Source organism: Gnatocerus cornutus, chromosome 7 (assembly GCF_029298725.1).
Source record: "Gnatocerus cornutus isolate USDA-ARS CGAHR chromosome 7, icGnaCorn1.1, whole genome shotgun sequence".
NCBI classification, from domain to species: domain Eukaryota; kingdom Metazoa; phylum Arthropoda; class Insecta; order Coleoptera; family Tenebrionidae; genus Gnatocerus; species Gnatocerus cornutus.
Window position 1 is genome coordinate 16,562,099 of NC_142239.1, and position 21,224 is coordinate 16,583,322.

At 39.5% G+C, this 21,224-nt stretch overlaps 10 protein-coding genes, 1 long non-coding RNA gene and 2 pseudogenes across 18 annotated transcripts; 10 read left to right on the plus strand and 3 right to left on the minus strand.

Moving 5' to 3' along the window:
- Nucleotides 1-179: 179 nt before the first annotated feature.
- On the plus strand, nucleotides 180-1,593 carry LOC148171703 (alpha-tocopherol transfer protein-like). The gene is made up of 3 exons (XM_088041086.1): nucleotides 180-531; nucleotides 584-743; nucleotides 919-1,593. The coding sequence occupies exons 1-3, from the start codon at nucleotides 387-389 to the stop codon at nucleotides 1,508-1,510; spliced, it is 897 nt and encodes a 298-aa protein (XP_087897212.1). The 5' UTR covers nucleotides 180-386; the 3' UTR covers nucleotides 1,511-1,593.
- A 160-nt stretch (nucleotides 1,594-1,753) lies between these two features.
- LOC148171704 (uncharacterized) lies at nucleotides 1,754-2,168 on the plus strand. Its single transcript, XR_015770382.1, has 2 exons — nucleotides 1,754-1,934; nucleotides 1,984-2,168. It is a non-coding gene; the product is annotated as an uncharacterized LOC148171704 (long non-coding RNA).
- Nucleotides 2,169-2,553: 385 nt separating this feature from the next.
- Nucleotides 2,554-5,060, plus strand: Mau2 (Mau2 sister chromatid cohesion factor). Of its 2 annotated transcripts, none has more exons than XM_088041291.1 (10): nucleotides 2,554-2,998; nucleotides 3,047-3,226; nucleotides 3,275-3,397; nucleotides 3,444-3,572; nucleotides 3,622-3,718; nucleotides 3,798-3,962; nucleotides 4,007-4,254; nucleotides 4,300-4,505; nucleotides 4,552-4,754; nucleotides 4,800-5,060. In XM_088041291.1, exons 1-10 carry the CDS (start codon nucleotides 2,774-2,776, stop codon nucleotides 4,991-4,993), a joined length of 1,770 nt encoding a protein of 589 aa, XP_087897417.1. In that variant the 5' UTR covers nucleotides 2,554-2,773; the 3' UTR covers nucleotides 4,994-5,060. The 2 variants fall into 2 exon arrangements, with proteins under 2 accessions (XP_087897417.1, XP_087897418.1); XM_088041292.1 differs by having other exon boundaries at nucleotides 4,013-4,254.
- mip40 (Myb-interacting protein 40) lies at nucleotides 4,960-6,046 on the minus strand. Its single transcript, XM_088041293.1, has 5 exons — nucleotides 5,765-6,046; nucleotides 5,543-5,716; nucleotides 5,336-5,495; nucleotides 5,137-5,285; nucleotides 4,960-5,089 (listed from the first exon to the last, which is right to left on the minus strand). The coding sequence occupies exons 1-5, from the start codon at nucleotides 5,941-5,943 to the stop codon at nucleotides 5,068-5,070; spliced, it is 684 nt and encodes a 227-aa protein (XP_087897419.1). The 5' UTR covers nucleotides 5,944-6,046; the 3' UTR covers nucleotides 4,960-5,067.
- A 239-nt stretch (nucleotides 6,047-6,285) lies between these two features.
- On the plus strand, nucleotides 6,286-6,861 carry spt4 (Transcription elongation factor subunit spt4). The gene is made up of 4 exons (XM_088041294.1): nucleotides 6,286-6,394; nucleotides 6,442-6,545; nucleotides 6,595-6,650; nucleotides 6,698-6,861. The coding sequence occupies exons 1-4, from the start codon at nucleotides 6,326-6,328 to the stop codon at nucleotides 6,814-6,816; spliced, it is 348 nt and encodes a 115-aa protein (XP_087897420.1). The 5' UTR covers nucleotides 6,286-6,325; the 3' UTR covers nucleotides 6,817-6,861.
- Nucleotides 6,862-7,064: 203 nt separating this feature from the next.
- Nucleotides 7,065-8,119, plus strand: LOC148171708 (brachyurin-like; annotated as a pseudogene). Its single transcript, XR_015770515.1, has 6 exons — nucleotides 7,065-7,115; nucleotides 7,184-7,372; nucleotides 7,416-7,582; nucleotides 7,628-7,717; nucleotides 7,764-7,903; nucleotides 7,952-8,119. The product of XR_015770515.1 is annotated as a brachyurin-like (transcript).
- Nucleotides 8,120-8,173: 54 nt separating this feature from the next.
- Nucleotides 8,174-9,504, plus strand: LOC148171709 (uncharacterized). Its single transcript, XM_088041919.1, is given in 3 exon segments — nucleotides 8,174-8,279; nucleotides 8,281-8,513; nucleotides 8,559-9,504. Coding segments are annotated over 3 exon segments (651 nt in total). The 3' UTR covers nucleotides 8,871-9,504.
- Nucleotides 9,505-9,597: 93 nt separating this feature from the next.
- Hrs (Hepatocyte growth factor regulated tyrosine kinase substrate) lies at nucleotides 9,598-11,899 on the plus strand. Its single transcript, XM_088041912.1, has 4 exons — nucleotides 9,598-9,804; nucleotides 9,853-9,937; nucleotides 9,986-10,089; nucleotides 10,139-11,899. Exons 1-4 carry the CDS (start codon nucleotides 9,768-9,770, stop codon nucleotides 11,839-11,841), a joined length of 1,929 nt encoding a protein of 642 aa, XP_087898038.1. The 5' UTR covers nucleotides 9,598-9,767; the 3' UTR covers nucleotides 11,842-11,899.
- Nucleotides 11,890-12,606, minus strand: LOC148171711 (uncharacterized). Its single transcript, XM_088041916.1, has 2 exons — nucleotides 12,294-12,606; nucleotides 11,890-12,242 (listed from the first exon to the last, which is right to left on the minus strand). The coding sequence occupies exons 1-2, from the start codon at nucleotides 12,373-12,375 to the stop codon at nucleotides 11,890-11,892; spliced, it is 435 nt and encodes a 144-aa protein (XP_087898042.1). The 5' UTR covers nucleotides 12,376-12,606.
- Nucleotides 12,607-12,612: 6 nt separating this feature from the next.
- maf-S (MAF bZIP transcription factor K) lies at nucleotides 12,613-13,207 on the plus strand. Its single transcript, XM_088041917.1, has 2 exons — nucleotides 12,613-12,777; nucleotides 12,816-13,207. The coding sequence occupies exons 1-2, from the start codon at nucleotides 12,739-12,741 to the stop codon at nucleotides 13,179-13,181; spliced, it is 405 nt and encodes a 134-aa protein (XP_087898043.1). The 5' UTR covers nucleotides 12,613-12,738; the 3' UTR covers nucleotides 13,182-13,207.
- On the minus strand, nucleotides 13,178-13,629 carry LOC148171713 (ubiquitin-like protein 4A). Its single transcript, XM_088041918.1, has one exon. It carries the CDS (start codon nucleotides 13,627-13,629, stop codon nucleotides 13,237-13,239), a length of 393 nt encoding a protein of 130 aa, XP_087898044.1. The 3' UTR covers nucleotides 13,178-13,236.
- Nucleotides 13,630-13,731: 102 nt separating this feature from the next.
- On the plus strand, nucleotides 13,732-15,876 carry LOC148171714 (aldehyde dehydrogenase, dimeric NADP-preferring pseudogene; annotated as a pseudogene). 3 transcript variants are annotated; one of them, XR_015770477.1, is made up of 3 exons: nucleotides 13,732-13,815; nucleotides 13,990-14,154; nucleotides 14,202-15,876. The product of XR_015770477.1 is annotated as an aldehyde dehydrogenase, dimeric NADP-preferring pseudogene, transcript variant X1 (transcript). The 3 variants fall into 3 exon arrangements; XR_015770478.1 differs by lacking the exon at nucleotides 13,732-13,815 and adding an exon at nucleotides 13,850-13,938; XR_015770479.1 differs by lacking the exon at nucleotides 13,990-14,154 and having other exon boundaries at nucleotides 13,749-13,815.
- LOC148171715 (aldehyde dehydrogenase, dimeric NADP-preferring-like) lies at nucleotides 13,733-20,148 on the plus strand. 3 transcript variants are annotated; one of them, XM_088041914.1, is made up of 2 exons: nucleotides 13,733-13,815; nucleotides 18,525-20,148. In XM_088041914.1, exon 2 carries the CDS (start codon nucleotides 18,537-18,539, stop codon nucleotides 20,034-20,036), a length of 1,500 nt encoding a protein of 499 aa, XP_087898040.1. In that variant the 5' UTR covers nucleotides 13,733-13,815; nucleotides 18,525-18,536; the 3' UTR covers nucleotides 20,037-20,148. The 3 variants fall into 3 exon arrangements, with proteins under 3 accessions (XP_087898040.1, XP_087898039.1, XP_087898041.1); XM_088041913.1 differs by lacking the exon at nucleotides 13,733-13,815 and adding an exon at nucleotides 17,907-18,065; XM_088041915.1 differs by lacking the exon at nucleotides 13,733-13,815 and adding an exon at nucleotides 18,157-18,268.
- Nucleotides 20,149-21,224: the final 1,076 nt, after the last annotated feature.

A 21,224-nucleotide genomic window follows, 5' to 3' on the forward strand; every position in this document is an offset into this window, starting at 1 on the left:
CGGACTCGGAACTTGATTAGAAAAAAAAATTTCGTTTCCGTTTAATATATTCAAATTTTTGCTTACATTCAATTTCATAATCATAACTAAATAATTTTCACAACTCTGATCCAGTTACATACCAAAATTTCGTTGCATTAGTTTCCACCTACTACGTTCGAATCGAAGAGGTGGAAAATTACGTTACATTCATCCATTGCATTTACAAAATATTATAAAACAGGTTTCACTATAAGAAAAAGAAATTTGTTTCGTCCTTGATCTATCGTTACCTTCGTCTGGTGTAATAACCTCAGCGATTTTCCATACTCCCAGTCTTCTGATAACTCTTCGCGAGTAACGTGAACCCAAACAGTTGTGATAATAAAGTTCAGTTCAATTTTGCAATGATCATACAGTTAGTTCAACCCACTCCGGAGCAACAAATTTGTATTCGCGAAGTCTTCAATGAAAATGAAGACACCAGAGACGCAGATATTCAGCTTATTAAAGACTGGCTGAAGGAGCAACCCCATTTACCGGACACGTATGGTAATAAAATAACGAATTTTGAAACTCCTGAATTACTGCGTTTCATTGTTAGATGAACACTGCTTGTTAATGTTTCTACGAGGATGTAAATTTTCTCTGGAGGACTGCAAGAAAAAACTGGACACGTACTTCACCTTCCGGAGTGTTTATCCAGAGTTCTTCTCAGTCAGAAACATTCGGAGCCCCGAGTTGACGAAAATCTGCGAAATATTGTAAGTTGATACGTAAACAAAAAAAAGGAAAATGAAATTTGGGTGCTCCAGATCGTTATTCGGGTTTCCTTTCGCTTGCTCTTTCACATTCCTTTCAACTTCTTTCGAACCGTTAGAACGTTACATTCTTTCTTATCGCTTTCGAAGTATGGCGTCAATTTTAGTTTGTCCGCAGCGACGCCGCCGTTCTTCCCACGTTGACTCCTGCAGGTCACCGCGTCTCCGTGGCCAGAGCGGCCAAAAAGGACTTCGAGACCCCCAATCTCTCCGATTTAATCAAAATCGTCTTCATGGTTGGAGATCTAAGACTACAATTCGAGAAAACAGGAGTCTGTGATGTGTACATAGCCGATGTGAACTTCCCCATAAGCAAACATTTCTATAAAGTTAATCCGATGGTTTTAAAAAAAATGTTTATGTGTATTCAAGACGCGTACCCTGTGGTCATCAAAGAAATTCATCTCGTTAACGCTCCCCCGTTCGTGGAATTCGTTTTAAATGTGATAAAACCGTTTATGAGTGAAGCTCTTCGGGAGGCTCTCCACGTGCATACTAATTTAGAGACACTCTATGAGTTCGTTCCCAAGGATATTCTACCGGAAGAATTAGGAGGAGGCGCCGGGAAATTAGAAAAGTACAAAAATCAATGGATTGAGGCTCTGGAACAATACTCTGAGTGGTTTGCCAAAGAAGAAGATATTAAAGCTGATTTAAAGAAGAAAAGTGGTGGAGGAGCTTTCGGGTTCGACTTGTGTGCCGTCCAATAAAATAAGTTGTTATTATATGAATTGTATATTATTTTTCTATGTAGTTCCTTTGTACAGATTAAGATTAAAAAATGTTTGTTGTCTGATGGTTATTTGAGTCAGGAGGTGATGAAATAAAAGAAAATTCACGTTCAAGAGAATAAACATAATTAAATTTGCGTAACAAAGGTGCTCGACCAAGGAGAACATGTGGTTTTTTCTATTGAATTAGGTACAATAGAAAGACGAGAGGTGTGACTCAAGTGCCAATAACAGTAGATTGTTTTACAAGTTTAGAAAAGTGCTAGTTTTCCATGGAGTGTAAAAAGGTTTGATCGACGAGCGTAGCAATTTTAAAATCCTACAAACAATTTAATCATTGGAGACAGGGCAAAATGTGAAGGCAGTTAGCGAAAATGTCTTGTTAGCGTTCTTTTTGGAAAAAGTAGGATTGTGTACATTTTTAAATTAGATTTTGTTATGTAGTTTTGCAGAGTATGAGTCTAAGGGCATCAACAATGTGGTCATACCATTCAGAATCCCCTTCAGCATTTGCCACAGTTTTCATCAAGTTTAAGTTTCAACGTATATGACAATGCTTCAAACGGATTGACTTTTAATAATGTAAAAAATCTGTACATTTTATATTTATCAAAATAAATGCATTGAATAATTATTATATTGAACGTAATTAGTTATATTGGAAGTTTCTCTTCCGAGGATCTTGTTGCGGACAAATAAACGATCGCTGTCGAGAAAAGTGTTGCTAACCAGAAAAGTGTTGCTAACGAAAAATATTATCCATTTCTTTATTAATGTCACCATAGTAAAGTTCATGGTTTTCCATCAAGGGTACAAAAAAACGCATTTATTAAGTGCGAACTTTTATTTTAAACAAGTTCAATGGTTAATTATATGTCTTATTTTACCAATAAACAATTATTACACTTCTTTTATTACAACAAGTGGAAAATACAACTTTGATTTATAACTTTGATCCTCCGACAAAAAAACAAAACTTCTTCCCCAAATCAATGAAAATTCAAACATTTTGCCGCCTCACATTTAAATCAAGTGACACTATTGACGCGCAGTGCTACCAACCGACGAAATCACGCTCGTAAATCCCCACCGTTCTGTTTGTGTTTGTGCATTTCGATATCTAAACCAAACCAAAGATAAACACACCTCGTGAAAAAATAACAATGAGAAAACAACCACAGTGCCCTCGGTATTGCTTCTAGAAAGTTTTTAGTACAGTTTTTTAGGTTAGGTTGTTAAAAAATGGCTTCATCTCAAGACGCTTGGTATCTGTCCCTCCTTGGCTTAGCCGAACATTTTAGAACCTCAAGTCCTCCAATGATAAAATTATGTATACAATGTTTACAAGCAGTATTTAATTTTAAACCGCCTCCGCGAGTTGAAGCTCGGACTCATCTTCAGCTTGGGAATATTCTCCTGACACATACTAAAAACACGGATTTGGCGAAAAATCATTTAGAACAGGCTGTATGTATGTTTTTTGATGTTTTTTGGGGTTTAATTGTGAGTTTTCAGTGGCTTTTGTCCCAAATGATCAACACCTTTGATGATGTGAAGTTTGAGGCAGCTAGTGTCTTAGCAGAACTTTATGAGCAGCAACAACAGATCTCTTTATCTAAGCCTATTCTGAGGAAAGCCATTGAGTTGTCTCAGCATAATGTCTACTGGCACTGTAGATTGATATTTCAATTAGCTGTAAGTTTGTTTGGACTACCTTGAGGTGTTAAATTATTTTGTTTGCAGCAAATACATGCAACTGAGAAGGACTACCAGTTAGCAAGTAGCCTCTTAGGTGTAGGAGTAGATTATGCACACATATCTAACGCATCTTATACGAGAGTTTTATTTTTATTAAGTAAAGGAATGGTATGTTAGCCTCCAAACAAAACTGTCTCTTTAACTCCAATTCTAGCTATTGTTAATTGATAAGAAACTTCAAGAAGTACAACCAGTGTTGAACCAGGCGTACCATTTGATAGAGACTTGGACGGGGGCGGCCTACCAGAAGGAATATCTAAGAGTCTATTTTTTGGTTTTACAGGTATTCAGAGTAAACACTTCATAAAAAGTCGCTGATTTCTCAATTGTAGGTGTGTCAGTGCCTCATGGGGGGTCAAGTAAAGAGCGTGAAACCTTGTCTGAAGCAGTTGCAGCAGAGTATACAAGCTATAATGGCAACAGATGATGGTAAATAAATATAAGAATGCTAAATTTAAAAGAGCGAGACTACAACCCAGAATACACCTCCGTTTCTCCTCTCTTGCAGTATTCACGGGTCCGAGCGTCGGCGACATGTTTCTCTGGATGCCTAAAGAACATCTCTACGTCCTTGTTTACCTCGTCACTGTGATGCACAGCATGCAAGCAGGGTATATGGAAAAAGCCCAAAAATACACCGACAAGGCTCTTATGCAAATTGAGAAATTAAAAAGTGGGTCTCCAGTACCACAACTTCTTCAATAACATTTTTTTAAGTTGTAGATAACAAACCGATTCTCTCTGTCTTCCAATTGATGTTACTTGAGCACATAGTAATGTGTCGTCTTGTCATGGGCAACAAAACTCAAGCCCTGCAAGAAATATCTTCAGCTGTGAGTTTATGTAGACAGAATCCGCGCCTTCTGGAGACGCACGGTCCGCAGATACATACTCTTCTTGGTTTGTACTCTATGAGTATGAATTGTATGGAGGCGGCGGAAGCGCAATTTATGGCTGCTTTAAATGTGAGTTGATTGTAGTAACTTCTGAGGATCAACGTTCTGTTTTAGACCTCTCAAGAGAGAGAATTGTGCACATTTGCTAATCTCAATCTCGCCATTGTCTACTTACGCGGGAAAAGAGAAGGAGATTTCAACTCTCTTCATGAGAGGATTAATCCAGAGACTTTACCATCACACTCGCATAGTCTACGAGCCGCTGCGTATTACGTCCAAGGACTACAGGCGTTCTTTCAGGGGCGATACAACGAAGCAAAGTTGTATTTTTTATAGGAAAAAACTCGATCTAAATCGTTTTTCTAGGAGATACTTGAGGGAAACCCTAAAAATGGCAAACGCTGAAGATTTGAACCGGTTAACTTCATGTTCTTTGGTGCTATTAGGTCATATTTTTCTATCTCTTGGGAACAGCAGGGAAAGTATGAATATGGTAACACCAGCAATGCAACTGGCCAGTAAAATCCCGGATGTTCATGTACAGTTGTGGGCGTCCGCTATATTAAAAGGTTTGTAAATTTTTTTGAGTGTTGGACTCGAAAGTTTGCTTTCAGATCTTTACAGAATGTGCAGTGATCCTCAGAGTGAAAACGAAGCATATCAAAGACATGTTAACTTTTCACAGATGTTACTCAATGATCATTTTCAAGCATCACAGATGACGGAGCATAATCTAATTATGTGGACACAGGGGAATTTTCCGGCAATTACGAATTCGCCCAGTACTACTGAAGTATTAATGTCATAACATATTTTTACAAGGTTAATATTTATTTATTGACACGGTTGGATGAATAAAGGAACCTAAAACTCTGGTCAGTATTACTCCATTGCTTCTTGTGCCCTAAAAGTATCAAAATCAGATTACATCAAAACTGTTGATCAACCCACTTGTTGTAAATGGTTTGAAGAATCTGCATGCTTGTGTGGTAGCGTTCTTCATTCTTTGTCGCAGTTTCAATCCACTTCTTCTTGACCTTCACCCATCTCTGCAGGTGGTTTCTGATGAGCGTCTCTTTGGGAACTGGGGGGCACTCATCCTAAAAAATTCCGACAATTCTCATAGAAATTCTCCCTTGACAAAACTTACGTAATTCAAATTGATATTGTCCTTGTTTTGTTGTAACTGCTCTGGAAGGGGCGATGGTATTCTGTTTTGCACAGGCCCTGTAGGCGGTGGCAACCTGTGTATGTCAGTAATCATATTGGTATTCCACCCCTCGTTTGGTTCCGGTGATGAAAGACGGCGCCTACAGGTCAAAAATTACCTCAAAACTTCACCCCCAGGGTAACTTACTTCACGATTAACTGTGGATTGCGTGGTTGATTCTGCATCCAAGCTCTGCATATTGGGTACAAAGGAGTATCCTCCTCAAACCTCGCCAGATCTACACTTCGATCAAATAATTTCATCACATAAGTGTGGCGATAGGGGGTTGGAACCGAGTCCCCTTTGCGTTTACGGCCGTCACTGGAAAATTATCGATAAAATTAAGCTACAAGGGGGGTTTTACCGTACTATTTGGAGTGTTTATCGTCAGAAGAGTCACTATCAGATTCGCTTTTCTCCGTGAGTTGTTTTAGGACTCCTTTGAGGCGTCCTTTGGCCATTAAGTAGTCGTTCCCAAGAACATTTTCTTCTTTGACTTCGACTTTGATGGGGCTCATGCTTGAGGAAAACTTGCGTTTTTTCGTCATTTTATGCAAAAATTTACAAAAACGACGCGAAAATCTGTTATAGGTTAGAGTCGGAGAGAGACGTTTGACTGTTGCGTGCGCAGCAAAAAAGCTGGTGTCACACCAGACCAACAATTCCGAGGTTGTCAGAAAGAATTGAATAAAAACGGACGGAAATCGATGGAAAATCTCTACGTTTCTGACAAGTTAACAAATCTTTATGTTTTTTACTTGCAAGGACTACAGTCGTAATAACTTAGTTTAAATCCTACTAAAATTAGCATTTTTACGTTTCGTGGGTGTAAATCTCCCTTACTCGAAGGTCGCATCCGTTTGTTGTTTTTTGAGATTCGACATTGTTGAAAGTTGTTTTTAACTGAAAAACGTCGCGTATTTCTCGACAATGACTTTAGAAACAATTCCTAAGGATCTCAGAGGGTTAAGAGCATGCCTGGTCTGCTCCCTCATAAAAGTAAGTCAGTTTTACGAATTTACCGTACATAACCCTACTTTTCGCAGTCTTTTGATCAATTCGAGTACGAAGGATGCGATAATTGTGATTTTCTGCGAATGAAAGGCAACCGCGACAACGTTTATGACTGCACGAGTTCTAATTTTGACGGGTAAGAGAGTGTTGTTATGGGTGCCCCTTTATGTAGATTTTTTTTATAGAATGATCGCAGCGATGAGCCCCGATGATAGTTGGGTTTGCAAGTGGCAAAGAATAAGTGAGTTTGGTAGTTTTTTTAGTCTTGGTCTAATTTTGTGGTTGCAGATCGATTTTGTAAGGGCGTGTATGCTATATCTGTTTCTGGACGACTGCCGGCTGGTATTATAAGAGAAATGAAGAGTCGGGGGATTGTGTACAGGCCGAGGGATACGAGTCAGCGTTAGACTTTGGTAACATGCAAAATTGGGAATAAACTTTTTGTATATTTATGTCTAAAGAGCAATATTTACCACTGATATTCACTTCCTGCTCCTTTTAACTGTCGTCAATAGGTTGAGCGTTCTAACAAAAAGGTTTATCTCATCTTTACTGGATTCTTCAAGTTATCTGATAAAAACTCAGATGATATAAGTAGATTAAATTACTAGTTTTATTGTAGAAAGTTGCGTATAGTCGTGTTGTGTCAGTAAGAATGAAATTTTTTATTCTTACTAGTCTTACTAGTCTTCTGGTTCTTAGGGTAGTAAGTACAGTACCGCAAACATTACAATGCGTCTACACACAATTCCAGAATTATTTGTATTTTTGTAGCCCGCATTTGCACTGCCAAATGACCAGGGTAAGCTAAGGGGTAGAATAGTTGGAGGGTATGATGCTACCATCCGCGGAAGCCCCTTTATAGCCGCCATCAACGTACAAACATCCGAAAGCCGATTTTTTTTGTGGTGGAACCTTGTATGGTTCTCAATGGGTTCTAACAGCGGCGCAATGCATCGACGGGTAAGCAACACCATGGAAAGACCCCTCTAATCTCAAGTTCTAGTGCCACCTTGTTTACAATAAGTTTCGGATCAGCTTCTTTGGAAAACGAAGATCCAAATCGTCTTACTGTGGCGACGTCTGAATATATTTTACATCCTGAATATAATCCAATAACTTTGGAGAACGATATCGGACTGATTAAACTTCGCATGCCTATTACTCATACAGGTGGTCTAACGAAATTTTGAAAATTTTGGGAATTTTGAGTTTTAGATTTCATCAAATCAATTGATCGGTTACCGGAAGCTAAAATAGCAGAGGATGTTACAGTGTACGCTCTCGGGTGGGGCCAAATTAGCGATCGTGAGTCTCATTATATTACTTATAAAAACTTCTTCCATTAATTCAGACGATGCCTCCCTCTCCAACAAGCTTCAAATCGGGTACTTCATCTCCCTGTCCAACGAAGAGTGCAAGAAGACCTTTGGTAATCAAATTTCACCAAACATGGTCTGCATCGCTGCCGATTACAACGAAGGGATTTGTCACGTGAGTATTCCTTCAGGACGAATTAAAATTAGCGAAATCTTCATAAAGGGTGATACGGGTGGACCCTTGATCCAGACTCTAGAAAATGGAATCAAACAACTTGTGGGTATAGCTAGCTTTTTGAGCGGAAATGGATGTGCGAGCACCGATCCCTCGGGATTTACTAGGACGTTTCCTTACGTGAGCTGGATTACGAATATTACCACTCCAACTTGACAGTTATGACGTTTAATTTTTATTCCCCGTTGTGATTGTAATAAGAAATTTGCAATGAATACAGCCGCTCTGTATAATTTTCTCCGTCACCTTCTATTTCTTTATATTATTCTAAAACAGGTGAGTTTCTCTTTCCTCGTTCATCGTGAAAACTGGCCATTCTTAGTTTGTCTCCATTTTCTTCGTGTTCCAAGCAGAAGACTGCAGAGCGGTTTATGCTGATAATATTCTTTTTCCGCTCAATGTAGACCATGATGTGTATCTCACCACCAACATATCCGTTGATATTTTCTTTTCTTTATTCGATAGTATTAGTATAACCCTTGCTGTATTGAGTTTCAGTGGATTCATGGGTGCCATATATCTAAAATCGCACGGTTTGGTCAATTTTGGGGTAAGTTACACCAATGACTTGAATTCGAATAAATTTCCTTTATAGGTGGGATTAGCTTTCATTTTTGTAGCGTGTGTGGAGTTCACCTGCATAATAATTCTGCAATATTGTACACAAACATTGCAAACTGTTATTATTGAAAGTTTAAAAAAAAGTTACGCCACTATTAACAAGTCTTTACAAAACGTTACTTATAACATAACTTACTACATGAATGGACCTTACTATAAAAGAAAAGATGGATGGTCAATTTTGATGCCAAACAACACGAAGGATACCCGCGATATGATCGACTTCCTCCAGATAACGGTAATACTAAAACCATATCGCATCTTCTTCTTTAATCTCAATAGCTGAACTGCTGCGGCCTCGAAGGGCGCTTCTCATGGGATGTCCCTCCACCTCAAAGTTGCTGTCCATCTGACTTCTTCAAAGACTGTACTCTCATGACATCGTTCACTAAAAGTTGCGTGAAAGACTTCCGCGCTTTCGAAAATTGCTTATACCATTTGCGTCTACAAATAATGTTCTCCACTGCGCTTTCTGTAAGATTTGATCTTATTTTCTTAAAATAAGAAGGAATTCTAGTTTGCCATTGGATTTACTTCTCTTTACTTGACTCGATTGGATGTAACGCACCCTGACGGGGTTTTTGAGGAGGCTGAAGAAGACTCATCGACGTCCGACGACGGAGACAATTATTCTTTCGATCGTAATCAACATTATTAGGGGCGAGAAGTTAAAAATTAGTCGTAAATAGGGATTTTAATCGCTTTCAAAGACCTCTTATCAGTAAACAAGGTGTGCGTACAGATGGCGCAACCGCATCCCGCTTTGACTAGTTTCAAAATTTGATACAAGACGCGCCACTGTCGAACTGATGTGCGTCTCTCTCAGGCCCATGAAAAGACTACGCCATCTCTCTCTAGCAATACCTTTAAAAACTGGGATTTCCATTTATTTCCTTGAAGTAGACTGAATGACTACAATTATTTTAAATTCTTGAACACAAGAAACCGACCGTTTAATATTAGAACGCAGTTTTCCACTCAAATTTCCATGTGTTTAGCTTAGTAGATTCCTGCAATACCGACATTGTCTGTCAGTGTCAAAATCAGCTGTTATCACCAAAGGAATTGTCATTGAGCATTGGTGATTCATCTTTGATAAAAAACAAAGTGTGACTGATCTGTTTGAACTCAGAATAATTTTATTATCTCCAGTCGATCGGACTTTGTGGTCAATACGTCAAATATGTTCCGAACGGCAAGCAATTTTGACAAGTTATTAGGTGAGACTGATCAACAAAATCAATGTTTTTTTCAACAGTTTTTTATAGAAAAGGCCACCAGCCATGTTCTTATGGAACCAGACTGGCCGAATATTCTTCAGCTGTGCGATTTAATTCGTCAAAATGACGTGCAGTAAGTTCGCAAAAACTGATGAAATTATGTGTGTAACAAGATTTCTAGGCCCAAATACGCCCTGGCTGCGTTAAAAAAGAAGTTGTTTTCTCAAAACCAACACACCGCTTTGTACGCCCTTTTGGTTCTCGAGAGTATGGTGAAGAACTGTGGTAAGTAGCCCTCAACCCTCAATAAACATGTTCTAGTTTGTTCAATCAGGTTACCCCCTGCATGAAGAACTAACAACTCGTTCCTTCTGCGACACTCTTTACGAGCTCGCGAAAACAACTCCTCACGAAAACGTGCGTCAAAAACTATTTGAATTGATCCAAGCGTGGAACTTCGCGTTCCGCAAAAGCCCCAAACACGGTGCTTTGAAAGACACCATGATGCTAATGAAATCAGATGGGTATAAATTTCCAACATTCCGCGAATCTGATGCTATGTTCAGTGCAGATTCCGCCCCGGAATGGGCAGATGGGGATGTTTGCCACCATTGCAGGGCCGCTTTTGGAATAATCCAACGCAAGCACCACTGTCGCGCTTGTGGTCAAGTTTTTTGCAACCAGTGCAGCCAAAAATCGACGACTTTACCGAAGTACGGGATTGAGAAAGAAGTGCGAGTTTGCGATGCTTGTTACGACCAAGCGACGAAGCCGAGCTCTGGTGGTAAAACTGCGGAGAAGCAGGAGAGCGAGCTGCCGGCGGAGTATTTAAACAGTTCTTTGGCGCAGCAGAGTCAGGCTCCACCGAGGAAGAGCGATGAAGAGTTGAGGGAGGAAGAGGAGCTGCAACTGGCGATTGCAATCAGTCAGTCGGAGGCCGAGGCGAAAGAAAAGGAGAAAGAGAAGTTTAAAATGGTTAACACTTATAAATCTCCAGTGGAACGGAGTCCGTCTCCTGTTGAGGAACCTTCCAATCCGGAATTGGCGAAGTATCTTAACCGCTCCTACTGGGAATCGATCAATCAAAACGAGGCTACTGAGGCTAGAGCGACTAGTCCTTCAGCTCCAGCTACGGCTCCTGTGACTGAAGTTAAGTCGAAACAGAAGGAGAATGGAGTCGTTGATAGTGACTTGGAGGAATTCATAACCACTTTAAAGTCGCAAGTTGAGATCTTCATCAATCGTATGAAGAGTAATTCGAGTCGGGGACGCTCCATAGCGAATGATACGAGTGTCCAGACTTTGTTTATGAACATCACTGCGATGCATTCACGACTTTTGCGGTATATTCAACAGCACGATGACAGCCGCTTGCATTATGAAAGACTACAAGATAAGTTGACTCAAGTCAAAGATGCGAGAGCTGCTTTGGATGATCTTAGAGATGAACACCGCGAGAAGTTAAGAAGAGAGGCTGAAGAAGCGGAGAGACAGCGGCAGTTACAAATGGCGCACAAATTGGAGATCATGAGGAAGAAGAAACAGGAGTATTTGCAATACCAGCGACAATTGGCGCTGCAGCGCATTCAAGAACAGGAGAGAGAAATGCAGATGAGGCAAGAACACCAGAAACAGCAGTACTTGATGGGTTACATGGGAGGGAATCAGTTTCCGTCTCCACCGCACCCGCAGCAACAGCCCCAGCAGGTTCCTAACAACGCTCCTCCTCAAACTGTACCGCCTTATCATAATTATCAGTATGGGCCGATGTTGCCGCAGAATCCGCCCCAAATGGGGCACCCCGGTCTCCCTCCGCAAATGTCTCAATTACCCCCAGGACCCCAACCACATTTTCACCCAATGCCAAACTATGGCGTTCCCCCGATGAATAATCAACCAATGATGAACTCCATGCCTGGACCCATTCCAATGCAAGCTCCTCCCCCAAATCCTGGATTACCGCCTCAGCCCCAATTCCCGCAACAGCCTGAAAAAACTGAAGCTAAAACCGCGGAATTGATTAGTTTTGACGATTGAACTCGTTTATTGTCAGTGTATTGGATTATTTTTTATCAATAAATGTCATTAGTCTAAACCAAGTCCATCGGGGCTCACGGCCAAGTAGCATAAAACTCCCCCAGGAATCTGCTTAGTGGAAACATACGCCCGTCCATCCGGAGACCGACGGTACATTACGGGGGCTATCGGCCCCGCTTTGGGCAAATCCGGGATCTGCCTAGCCATTATATCCCCGAGTCGCTCCGGTAAGGGTATCAAGTTTTTAATTGGAGGCGTCGTACTGAATGGGACGTGCAGAAACCCATTGCATACTTGTATCCGCAACAGTTGAGCATATTCGTTTCGTATCTTCGACGCCTCCAAATCGTCGTCTGGTAAGTCCGCAAGTTTGCGGACCCATTCTGCGCATCTTACTCTGTCTGCAAGTCGAGAAAACCAATGAAAAGGTGTAGATAGTAATGTGGACGTACCAAAAGGACTGTCTAATTTCTGTGCGTGTTGCGCAATGTCTCGAAGAGCGTTCTTGAACTCGGTGTGGTCTTTGGTACACATAATTTTGATGTTGGAAATTGAAAATTGCCGCTGAAAGGTGCCAACTTGACAAATAAACCATTTCAAATTAATTTTTTTGGGACGGAAATTATCATTTATTGATTGATAATGTCTTTATGTTTGACAGATACGTTGTACGTGTGCATGTTTTAAGTAAATTGATGCACTTTTTGTAATAATTTTCTTTAAAATTCGGTACAAATTAAAAATTTTTGGTGAAGGGTACCAACTTGACGCACCAAACACCCCAAATTGCAAATGTCAACTACAAGGATCGAGTTCTCGGAACAATGAGCAATGACTTGCAATTTTTGATAAAACCAATCTTTGAATACGACGCATTTTCGTAGGGCTAGCGCAGAAATGCCTCACGATCAACGAAAATCCGATCGGAAGGGATTAGTAAGTGAATTTTCCAGGACTGTCTAAATATCTTTTAGCCCCCTTTATCCCCAGGTCCGATTCTGGACATTTCCGACGATGAACTGGTGTCGATTTCCGTCCGAGATTTAAACCGCCAGTTGAAGTTGAGGGGGCTGTCGCGTGAAGACATCGTCCGCATGAAACAACGAAGACGTACTTTGAAAAATCGGGGATATGCAGCCTCCTGTCGCATCAAACGAATTGAGCAAAAGGACGAGCTGGAGACCGAGAAAACGCAGGAGTGGAGAGACATGGAAACGATGCAAGATGAAGTGAAACAAATGAAAGAAGAAATCACCGGAATGCGAGCTAGATATGAAGCCCTGAAGAAATTCGCTGTTAATAATAAGATCCCCATTCCAAACGAATTAGAAACACCTTAATTTTACAATAAATTTTATTTAATACAGTGTGTTACAAGTAGAAAAACGGCGAGATTCAAGCAGTGTTGTCCATGTCAGCTTTTGCTATCCTTTCCAAGTCGTCCAAACTCAAATTGTTCACTTTATTCTGAAAGTCTTTCATAAACTCGTCCACAATCACGCTGCATTGCTGATCGGAGTAATACTGCCGAAGAAACCGCGTCAACGCCGAATGTAAAGTGTCCGGTTTCTTCACAGCGACGTATAATTTAGTACCGTCTTTTATCTTAGGGTAGAATCCTACAGTTTTGTCGTCTTGGAGCGTTTTTCCGAAGAGAACCATAGTCTGTTGCGCCACCGGAATGTTGATATCAGTGGCCACCTTTTTTTTGAGCTCTAGTATCGTCGTGGTTTCTTGTGCATCCACCACACAACTACCCCCACGGATGCCTTTCACTATTATCTTCATTTTGGACAGTATCTAAAAATTATCACATTAAAAACGGTGTTGTTTTGGCGACTTGACAGGTGACAGGTGACGTTTGCCGTGAGATGACAGCTGACGTTTGTGTGACAGATGACAGCTGTCAAATTCAAACTAACCTAAAAACAAGCAAGCGGTGAAGAGAAAAGAGAAAGTCATCGGGTGTTGAAGGTAAGAGAATTTATTGTGATCTTCACCTAGAAAACAGAGGGGGGATCTCTAAATCACCCATTGAGCAAAGAGTAACATCTCTGAAACTTGACAATGAAATTATTTTTTCACCAAATTTCTGTGGTATAATAAAAGTGAAATTTTTGGTTTCTCTCATCGGGAATTTAATTTTAGCGCCACTTTCTCCGCTCAGTGACGGAAGTCAACAACCTGTTTAAAAACTAGTTTGAGAAAATTACATGTTTTTATTATATCATCACGACCGCTCACGTAAAACTTCCATTTCACTTAAAGTACAGTGTTTGGTGGGTACAGTTGTGTGGAGGAAAAAGTGTAAAGGTACTGATTTTACCCCCCAAAATCGTTTTATAATTTCTTCTAATTAGAGCCCTCAAAATGGTAAATCCATCTGAACTGGTCCAGAGTTTGCGCAACTCTTTCAACAGCGGAAAAACCAAACCCGTGGAATTCCGGTTGAAGCAACTCAAAGCTCTCCTCCGCATGTATGAAGAGAACACCAATGAGATGCTCCAGGTTCTGGCCAAAGACTTGCATAAGAGCAAAATGGAATCAATCGTAATGGAGACGCAATATCTGATCAACGATTTGAAGAACACCATCGCGAATTTGAAAAGTTGGGCGAAGCCCGAGTACCCCCCTAAGGGTTTTGTTAACTTACTCGACTCTTTGTGTATTTATAACGATCCGTACGGTGTTGTTCTGGTGATTGGGGCGTGGAACTACCCCATTCAACTCACTCTTTTACCAGTAGCTGGGGCTATCGCTGCCGGTAACTGCGTCGTGATCAAACCATCAGAAATATCTTCAGCGAGCTCAAAATTCATTGCACAAACAATCCCAAAGTACCTTGATAGTGATTGCTATCAAGTTTATGAGGGTGGAGTCCCAGAAACCACGGATCTTTTAAAACAGAGATTTGACTACATTTTCTACACTGGTTCGACCCAAGTTGGCAGAGTCATCCACTCTGCAGCTAACAAACATTTAACCCCCGTCACACTCGAACTGGGGGGTAAAAGCCCCGTTTATTTGGACAAAACCGCGGATTTGAAAATCGCGACGAAACGGCTAATTTGGGGCAAATGCGTCAACGTGGGGCAAACTTGCGTCGCCCCTGATTATCTCCTTTGTACCAAAGACGTCCGGGATAAGTTTGTTGATTGTGCCAGGGAAGTATTGAAAGATTTCTTTGGGAATGACCCCAGACTGTCTCCGGATTTAGGGAGGATTGTCAGCGACCGCCAGTTCCAACGTCTTGTTTCTCTGATAAAAAACCACAAACCGGTAATCGGGGGGAATTTCAACGCCGCGGAACGATTCATCGAACCGACTATTCTAACCGACGTGAAAATTGACGACCCTGTCATGCAGGAGGAGATTTTCGGGCCGATTCTTCCTATCGTTACAGTAAACGACGCGTTTGAAGCTGTTAAGTTTGTTAATTCTCGGGAAAAGCCGCTGGTTTTCTACATTTTTTCTAATTGCAAAAAGGACGTGAAGTTGTTAATTGAGAACACTTCTTCAGGGGGCGTTCTTGTAAATGACACTATTATGCACATGGCCACTGACATGCCGTTTGGAGGAGTTGGGGCTAGTGGGATGGGGAACTATCACGCGAAGTATACTTTCGACACGTTCTCCCACAAAAAGAGTTGTTTGTATAAAGATTTGGGGATACTGGGGGAGACTTTGGGGGCGGCTAGGTACCCCCCGTACTCCGAAAACAAGTTGAAATTCTTGAATTTGTTGTTGAGGCGGTGGCCGGGGTTGAACTGGAAGGCGTGTTTGTTGCACAGTTTTATTTTTTCGGTGGGATTTGCTACGGCTTTTGGATGCCAGTATTTGTATGAGAGTAATAAAGAGTTGTTTAAGTGAAGGTGGAGGATTATAAATTTCATTAATTGCAGGGATTAAGTAGTTAGTAATTTAGGATATTTTTTATATTTTGGATATTTAGAGGTACTGGTGTTACGTTTATATTTTGTAAAACCTCATGATCTGTATTGGCAATAAAAATGTGATCATTACAAAGACTAAAAAGTTGTTATTTTCCATTCTCACGTGTTCCCACAGACGTTCGTAAACAATAAAAAGAGTTTCTTATGACGTTGAGCCTTGAATAACACTTAATGGGTGCAGAGATCGTTTTATTGCAATAAAGTTCTTGATTTACCAGTTGTGGTTCTTGCTCAAAGTTCAAAAATGGTTTATTTGAGTTACGAGGGAGGAAATAGAAAATTGCGCGCACCATTTTACCCTCTCATTAAGCAATAATTTTGCATAGATTCTGTCTGTTTGTATGAATATTCACAATATTGAATGAGTGCTCACCAAGTTGAACAAAAAGAAAGTGATTTTAAAGCGGAACCATGCGAGCTACGGGTCAAATGTTAGTTTATCTCCGGAACTAGAGGTCTCAAGGTGAAGCAAGAAATTTGTTGGATTGCTGTTCCTCTTTGACTATTTGGGAAATTTGTGTTTTGTTTGAGATTTTTATGGTTTTTTCCTGTACAAATAGTTATGTCTAATGTTAAATTGCTTACTTTTTACCTGGCGATATAAATTTTCAAAAATATGAGAGTAATTCAAAGTGAAATGAGCGACTCAAAATTTTGTTTTTTTTTTATACAATTTCAACTAACCTTTGGTAGCGTCTAAAACATAATGCTTTATAAATTCCCTGTACATAATTTTGGCCAGAATTTAATATAAAGTGTGTTAAAATTTCTCATTTTTTGCATATGCAAATACAGAGTTTGACAACACTTGTGGTCACCCTCAAAATTGTCTTTAGTTGTCGTTAGTTAACAAAGCCCTAGGAGCTGATTCAAGAATTTGTTCTTTATCACCAATAGTTTTGGCGTCGCAACGCCTTTTTGGCTATTTGTGAGGGTTTGTGGAACCATTCGCTATTTTTTTTTTCAATATAAATATGAATATTTTAGTTGACATTTTAGATTTTATCCAAATTGCGTTTAAAATTTAAATTTAACAGCTATTTTTGTTCAAATTTTCGCTTCAGCTTGTGGAGCTTGATCAACCATCTGCCCTACAATCCGAAAAAATGATTAGTCAACATTGCTGAACTGTGCACCCAATAATTTAAATTTCCAGTATTCAAAGTCTTGGTAATGTTGTTGTTCTATTGTTGCTGTTAGTTGGATTTTTTGCACCTCGTCTTTTCACGAATGTCTATTACTGGAATGTGAAAATTATTGCACAAACATCCTTAATTTTGAAATAACACTGTTACTTTTCAATCCATCATATCTTTAGAAATAAAAAAAAAGACATTTTTTTTAACATTTTTCCTGTTGTCTATAACATTGCCTGATAATACAGTGTTACGGTGGTGCGCGACTTTTCGAACACCCTGTATAAATTGTCACAGAGAAGTCAGAGTGGAAAAAAAAATGTACCGATTAAACTAGACTCTGCCCACAATTTTTTTTCTGGATTGCACTCATAAAAGTAAACTTATTGAGATTTAGTTTGACACTAAAAAAGAAAACGTGTCATACTTTTAGCAAAACTAAAATTTGTCATTTGGTCGCCATTTTATATTGTTTTAATGTAATATCAATGGGGTATTTTGTCCTTAAAACAATGTCTTTTTGGCCATTATATCTCACCAATACATTTTTTATAATTTCTAAGATTTACTTTTCTATTCCATGCATCCAAGAATGAGAGAGAAACTTTAACACTTCGTATTCTTCCGTGATTTTTAGTAAAGGAGTTTTCGTGATATTTATTAAAAAATAAGACTTCTTTACGATTCATGACTGTCATTTTTGTAATCAGTTGTTTAAAAATAAACTCCTTATTGCCAGACATAATAGCCTCGATAATTTAAATTCTTCCTGACTAAGCGGGGAACACTTTCTATACCTCTCATTCTTGAGTTTTTTTTAGTAAATTAACTGCCAAAGAAACAGATTTTTCATTACCCTACTTAACAATATTTGTTATTTTTCAATCTGAAATGCTTCTGTGATAAGCCGATAAGAAATAATCAGAATGACACAGCAGCTCCCCTCTACTCCATAAAAACGCACTCTTTAAACTTTGTCCCATTAAAACGATAATAACAGCTCAGTTTGTCGTTAATGTTGTAATAAAACTAAAGTTGAGGTAGCGCAAATCGGAATTTTGTCATCTAAAGTTGAAATTTACTTAACGAGCCACAAATTAAATTGGGCATATATTACACTTATTGTAATTTCAAGGTAAGATATAATGAGGGCCCCGTACTTTTGTTTACTGACTGTAAAGAACTGAATTGTAATTTTCATCGCGGATCGTAAGGTCAACAAGTTTGTCGGTCAATTTCAATGCTGTGAGTTGTCATTTTCAAGTTTCGAGAAGTTTAATTCGATTTTGTGGGTATTTAACGTTAATTTGAGTGTTGCTTAGTGGATTTTAGCACCAAGTGAGTGAAAAATATACAACAAAATTACTAATTATGGTATAAATGCAAGAATAATATTCAATATTACACTTACTTACGCTGAGTTCTTGAAATTCACTCCGATTTCTTTCCACTGTGAAGATTTTGGATTTTTAGAATACCTCAAATTTGACTATCCTGGAATAGACGCAGATTTTCGAAACTGTCTAAATTTAACTCGTGGTTTCTTGATTTTAATAAAATCTTTCGGAATTTTCTAGATTTTTTCTTTTTGTAGAAATTGTGCATCATGTCGAACCCTGCAGAACTTCTGTCAACCCTTCGCAATTCCTACTCCAGCGGCGTCACAAAGAATGTCACTTTTCGCCGCAACCAACTAAAAGCCCTTCTCCGCATGTACGAAGAGAACGCCTCTGCTATCATCACAGCCGTGGGCCAAGACCTCCGTAAACCCAAAAACGAGACTCTTCTCTCCGAAGTGGACTATTTAAAAAATGACGTTCTTACAATGATCTACAACTTATCCTCCTGGCTCGAAGCAGAGAAACCCGAAAAAACCCTGGTCAACATCATGGACGAGGTGCTTCTAGTCAATGAACCTTACGGTGTCGTTCTTATAATCGGAGCGTGGAATTATCCTCTCCAACTAGTTTTAGCCCCATTGAGCGGCGCCATCGCTGCAGGAAACTGCGCTATAATCAAACCTTCTGAACTAGCCCCAGCTAGTTCGAAACTCGTCGCTGAGCTTTTACCAAAGTACTTAGATTCCGACTGTTACAGAGTTGTGGAAGGTGGTGTTGCTGAGACGACGGCGCTGTTGAATTTGCGCTTCGATTATATTTTTTACACCGGCTCTACTAACGTGGGGAAGATTGTCAGTGCGGCTGCTGCCAAACACTTGACTCCTGTTACTCTAGAGTTGGGTGGGAAAAGTCCTGCGTATTTAGACAACAGCGTGGATGTGGAAATCGCCGCTGCTAGGATCCTCTGGGGGAAATGCCTCAATGCTGGTCAAACGTGTATCGCTCCGGATTACCTCCTCTGTACTAAAGACACCCAAGAGAAGTTTATAGCCGCCGCGAAAAAAGTACTAACTGTCTTCTATGGGGATAAAATCAAACAGTCTCCGGACTTCGCGAGGATCATCAACGATGCACATTTCCAACGCGTTACGAAGCTACTCCAAGGGGCTAAGGTTGCCGTGGGTGGTGATTTCGACGCTGAACAACGCTACATCCAACCGACGATCTTGGTGGACGTCAAGCCTACAGATCCTGTGATGCAAGAAGAGATTTTCGGGCCACTTTTACCGATAATCAATGTTGATAACGCCGTTGAAGCCATCAACTTCATCAACGAAAGAGAGAAGCCTTTGGCGTTGTACGTCTTTTCAAATAAGAAGAACGACGTGAATCTGTTCGTTCAAAACACGTCGAGTGGAGGCGTCTGCGTGAACGATACTCTGATGCATTTTGCTTGCGAGAGTTTGCCTTTTGGAGGTGTGGGGAACAGTGGACTTGGAGCTTATCATGGGAAGTATTCGTTTGATACTTTTTCACACAAAAAGGGGATTTTGATGAAAAATACCGGGAAATTAGGTGAGAAGTTACAGAATGCGCGGTATCCGCCGTACAATGATAGTAAGGCTAAGTTTTTGAGTACGATGACCAAGAAGAGGCCTGCGTTGCCAATGAAGTATATTTGGCAAGTTTTCACTTTTGGATTGGGGGTGCTTGCAACGGTGGCGACTAGGTGTGCTTGCCGGTATTTGGAGTATAAGAATAAATAATTGTCTTTGTGATATACATTGTGGGGGTCAAGTTTATATTCATTATATACACATATTGGTGATATCCTTAAATAGTGTCTTTTAAAATAAAATTTATGTTTTATGTATAAAATCGTATTTTTATTTCCCGCCGTGAGGCCAAGCTAAGACATACGTGGAAGACCTGTCGTTTGTTTAGACACAATCTTAAATATGAAATAAAACAATAACTAAGTCGAAAATGTTAAATTTGAGTTGAGAATCTTTCTCTTGAGATCCAAATTGACAGATGAAGATGTTTATTGTTTTTATTTACACCGAAAAAATATAAGTTAAGTCAAATTTTAAAAAATTGATAAAAAACTACCGAAGCATCGTATTCGAAAATCTTTGCCAGATTCTTATTCCTGATGAAAAAAAGTCGGTTTAAAAGAGATTTTAAACTAAACCCTTTGGTGTTTTGAAGGCGAAAAACGAGTGTTCAGATTAACACGAAACTTTGCTCGCAGCATCATTTGGCATTCCTGGATCCATTTCTAGCGTCAGTTTTTCGGTGTTTGTAAAATTCTCCGAGTAAATTCAAGTTGAATTTTTCAAAAAAATGTGCGTGCTGTTAAGCTAAGACATACGGTGCAGACCACACGCATGCCTAACTTCAGACCTAATGTTTAAATAAATGTAAATTAAACAACAACCGATATCTGAATGTCAAATCAGAGTTCAGATTCTTTTTTTGAGCTCCAAATTGATAAAGAGAGTATTTTTTTGTTTTTATTTTCACTAAAAAAATTCATGTCAACTGCAAAATAAAAAATAATAAATATTTAACAAAGCGTCGGATCGGAAAATCTTTACCAGATTCTTGTTTCTGAGATCCGAATTGACGGAAAAAGTTGTTTTTAAAGAGATTTTTAATCACATTTCAGGATCCATTTGGAGTTTTTTAGGCCAAAACATCAAAATCTTTAGAATAACACGAAACTCTGCTCAAAGTTTCATTTAGCACATCTAAATCTATTTTTGTAGTCAGTTTCTCGTAATCTTCAATATTCTCCGAGAAAATTCAAATTCAAAATCTTGCGAATAAAAATCAGTGCCCCACGCTAAGACATACGTCGAAGACCTGTCCTATCTTTAGACATTATATAAATACTCATAACTCATAATAAATAAATAAACATTAACAGATGCCTGTTTTCCAAACCAGAT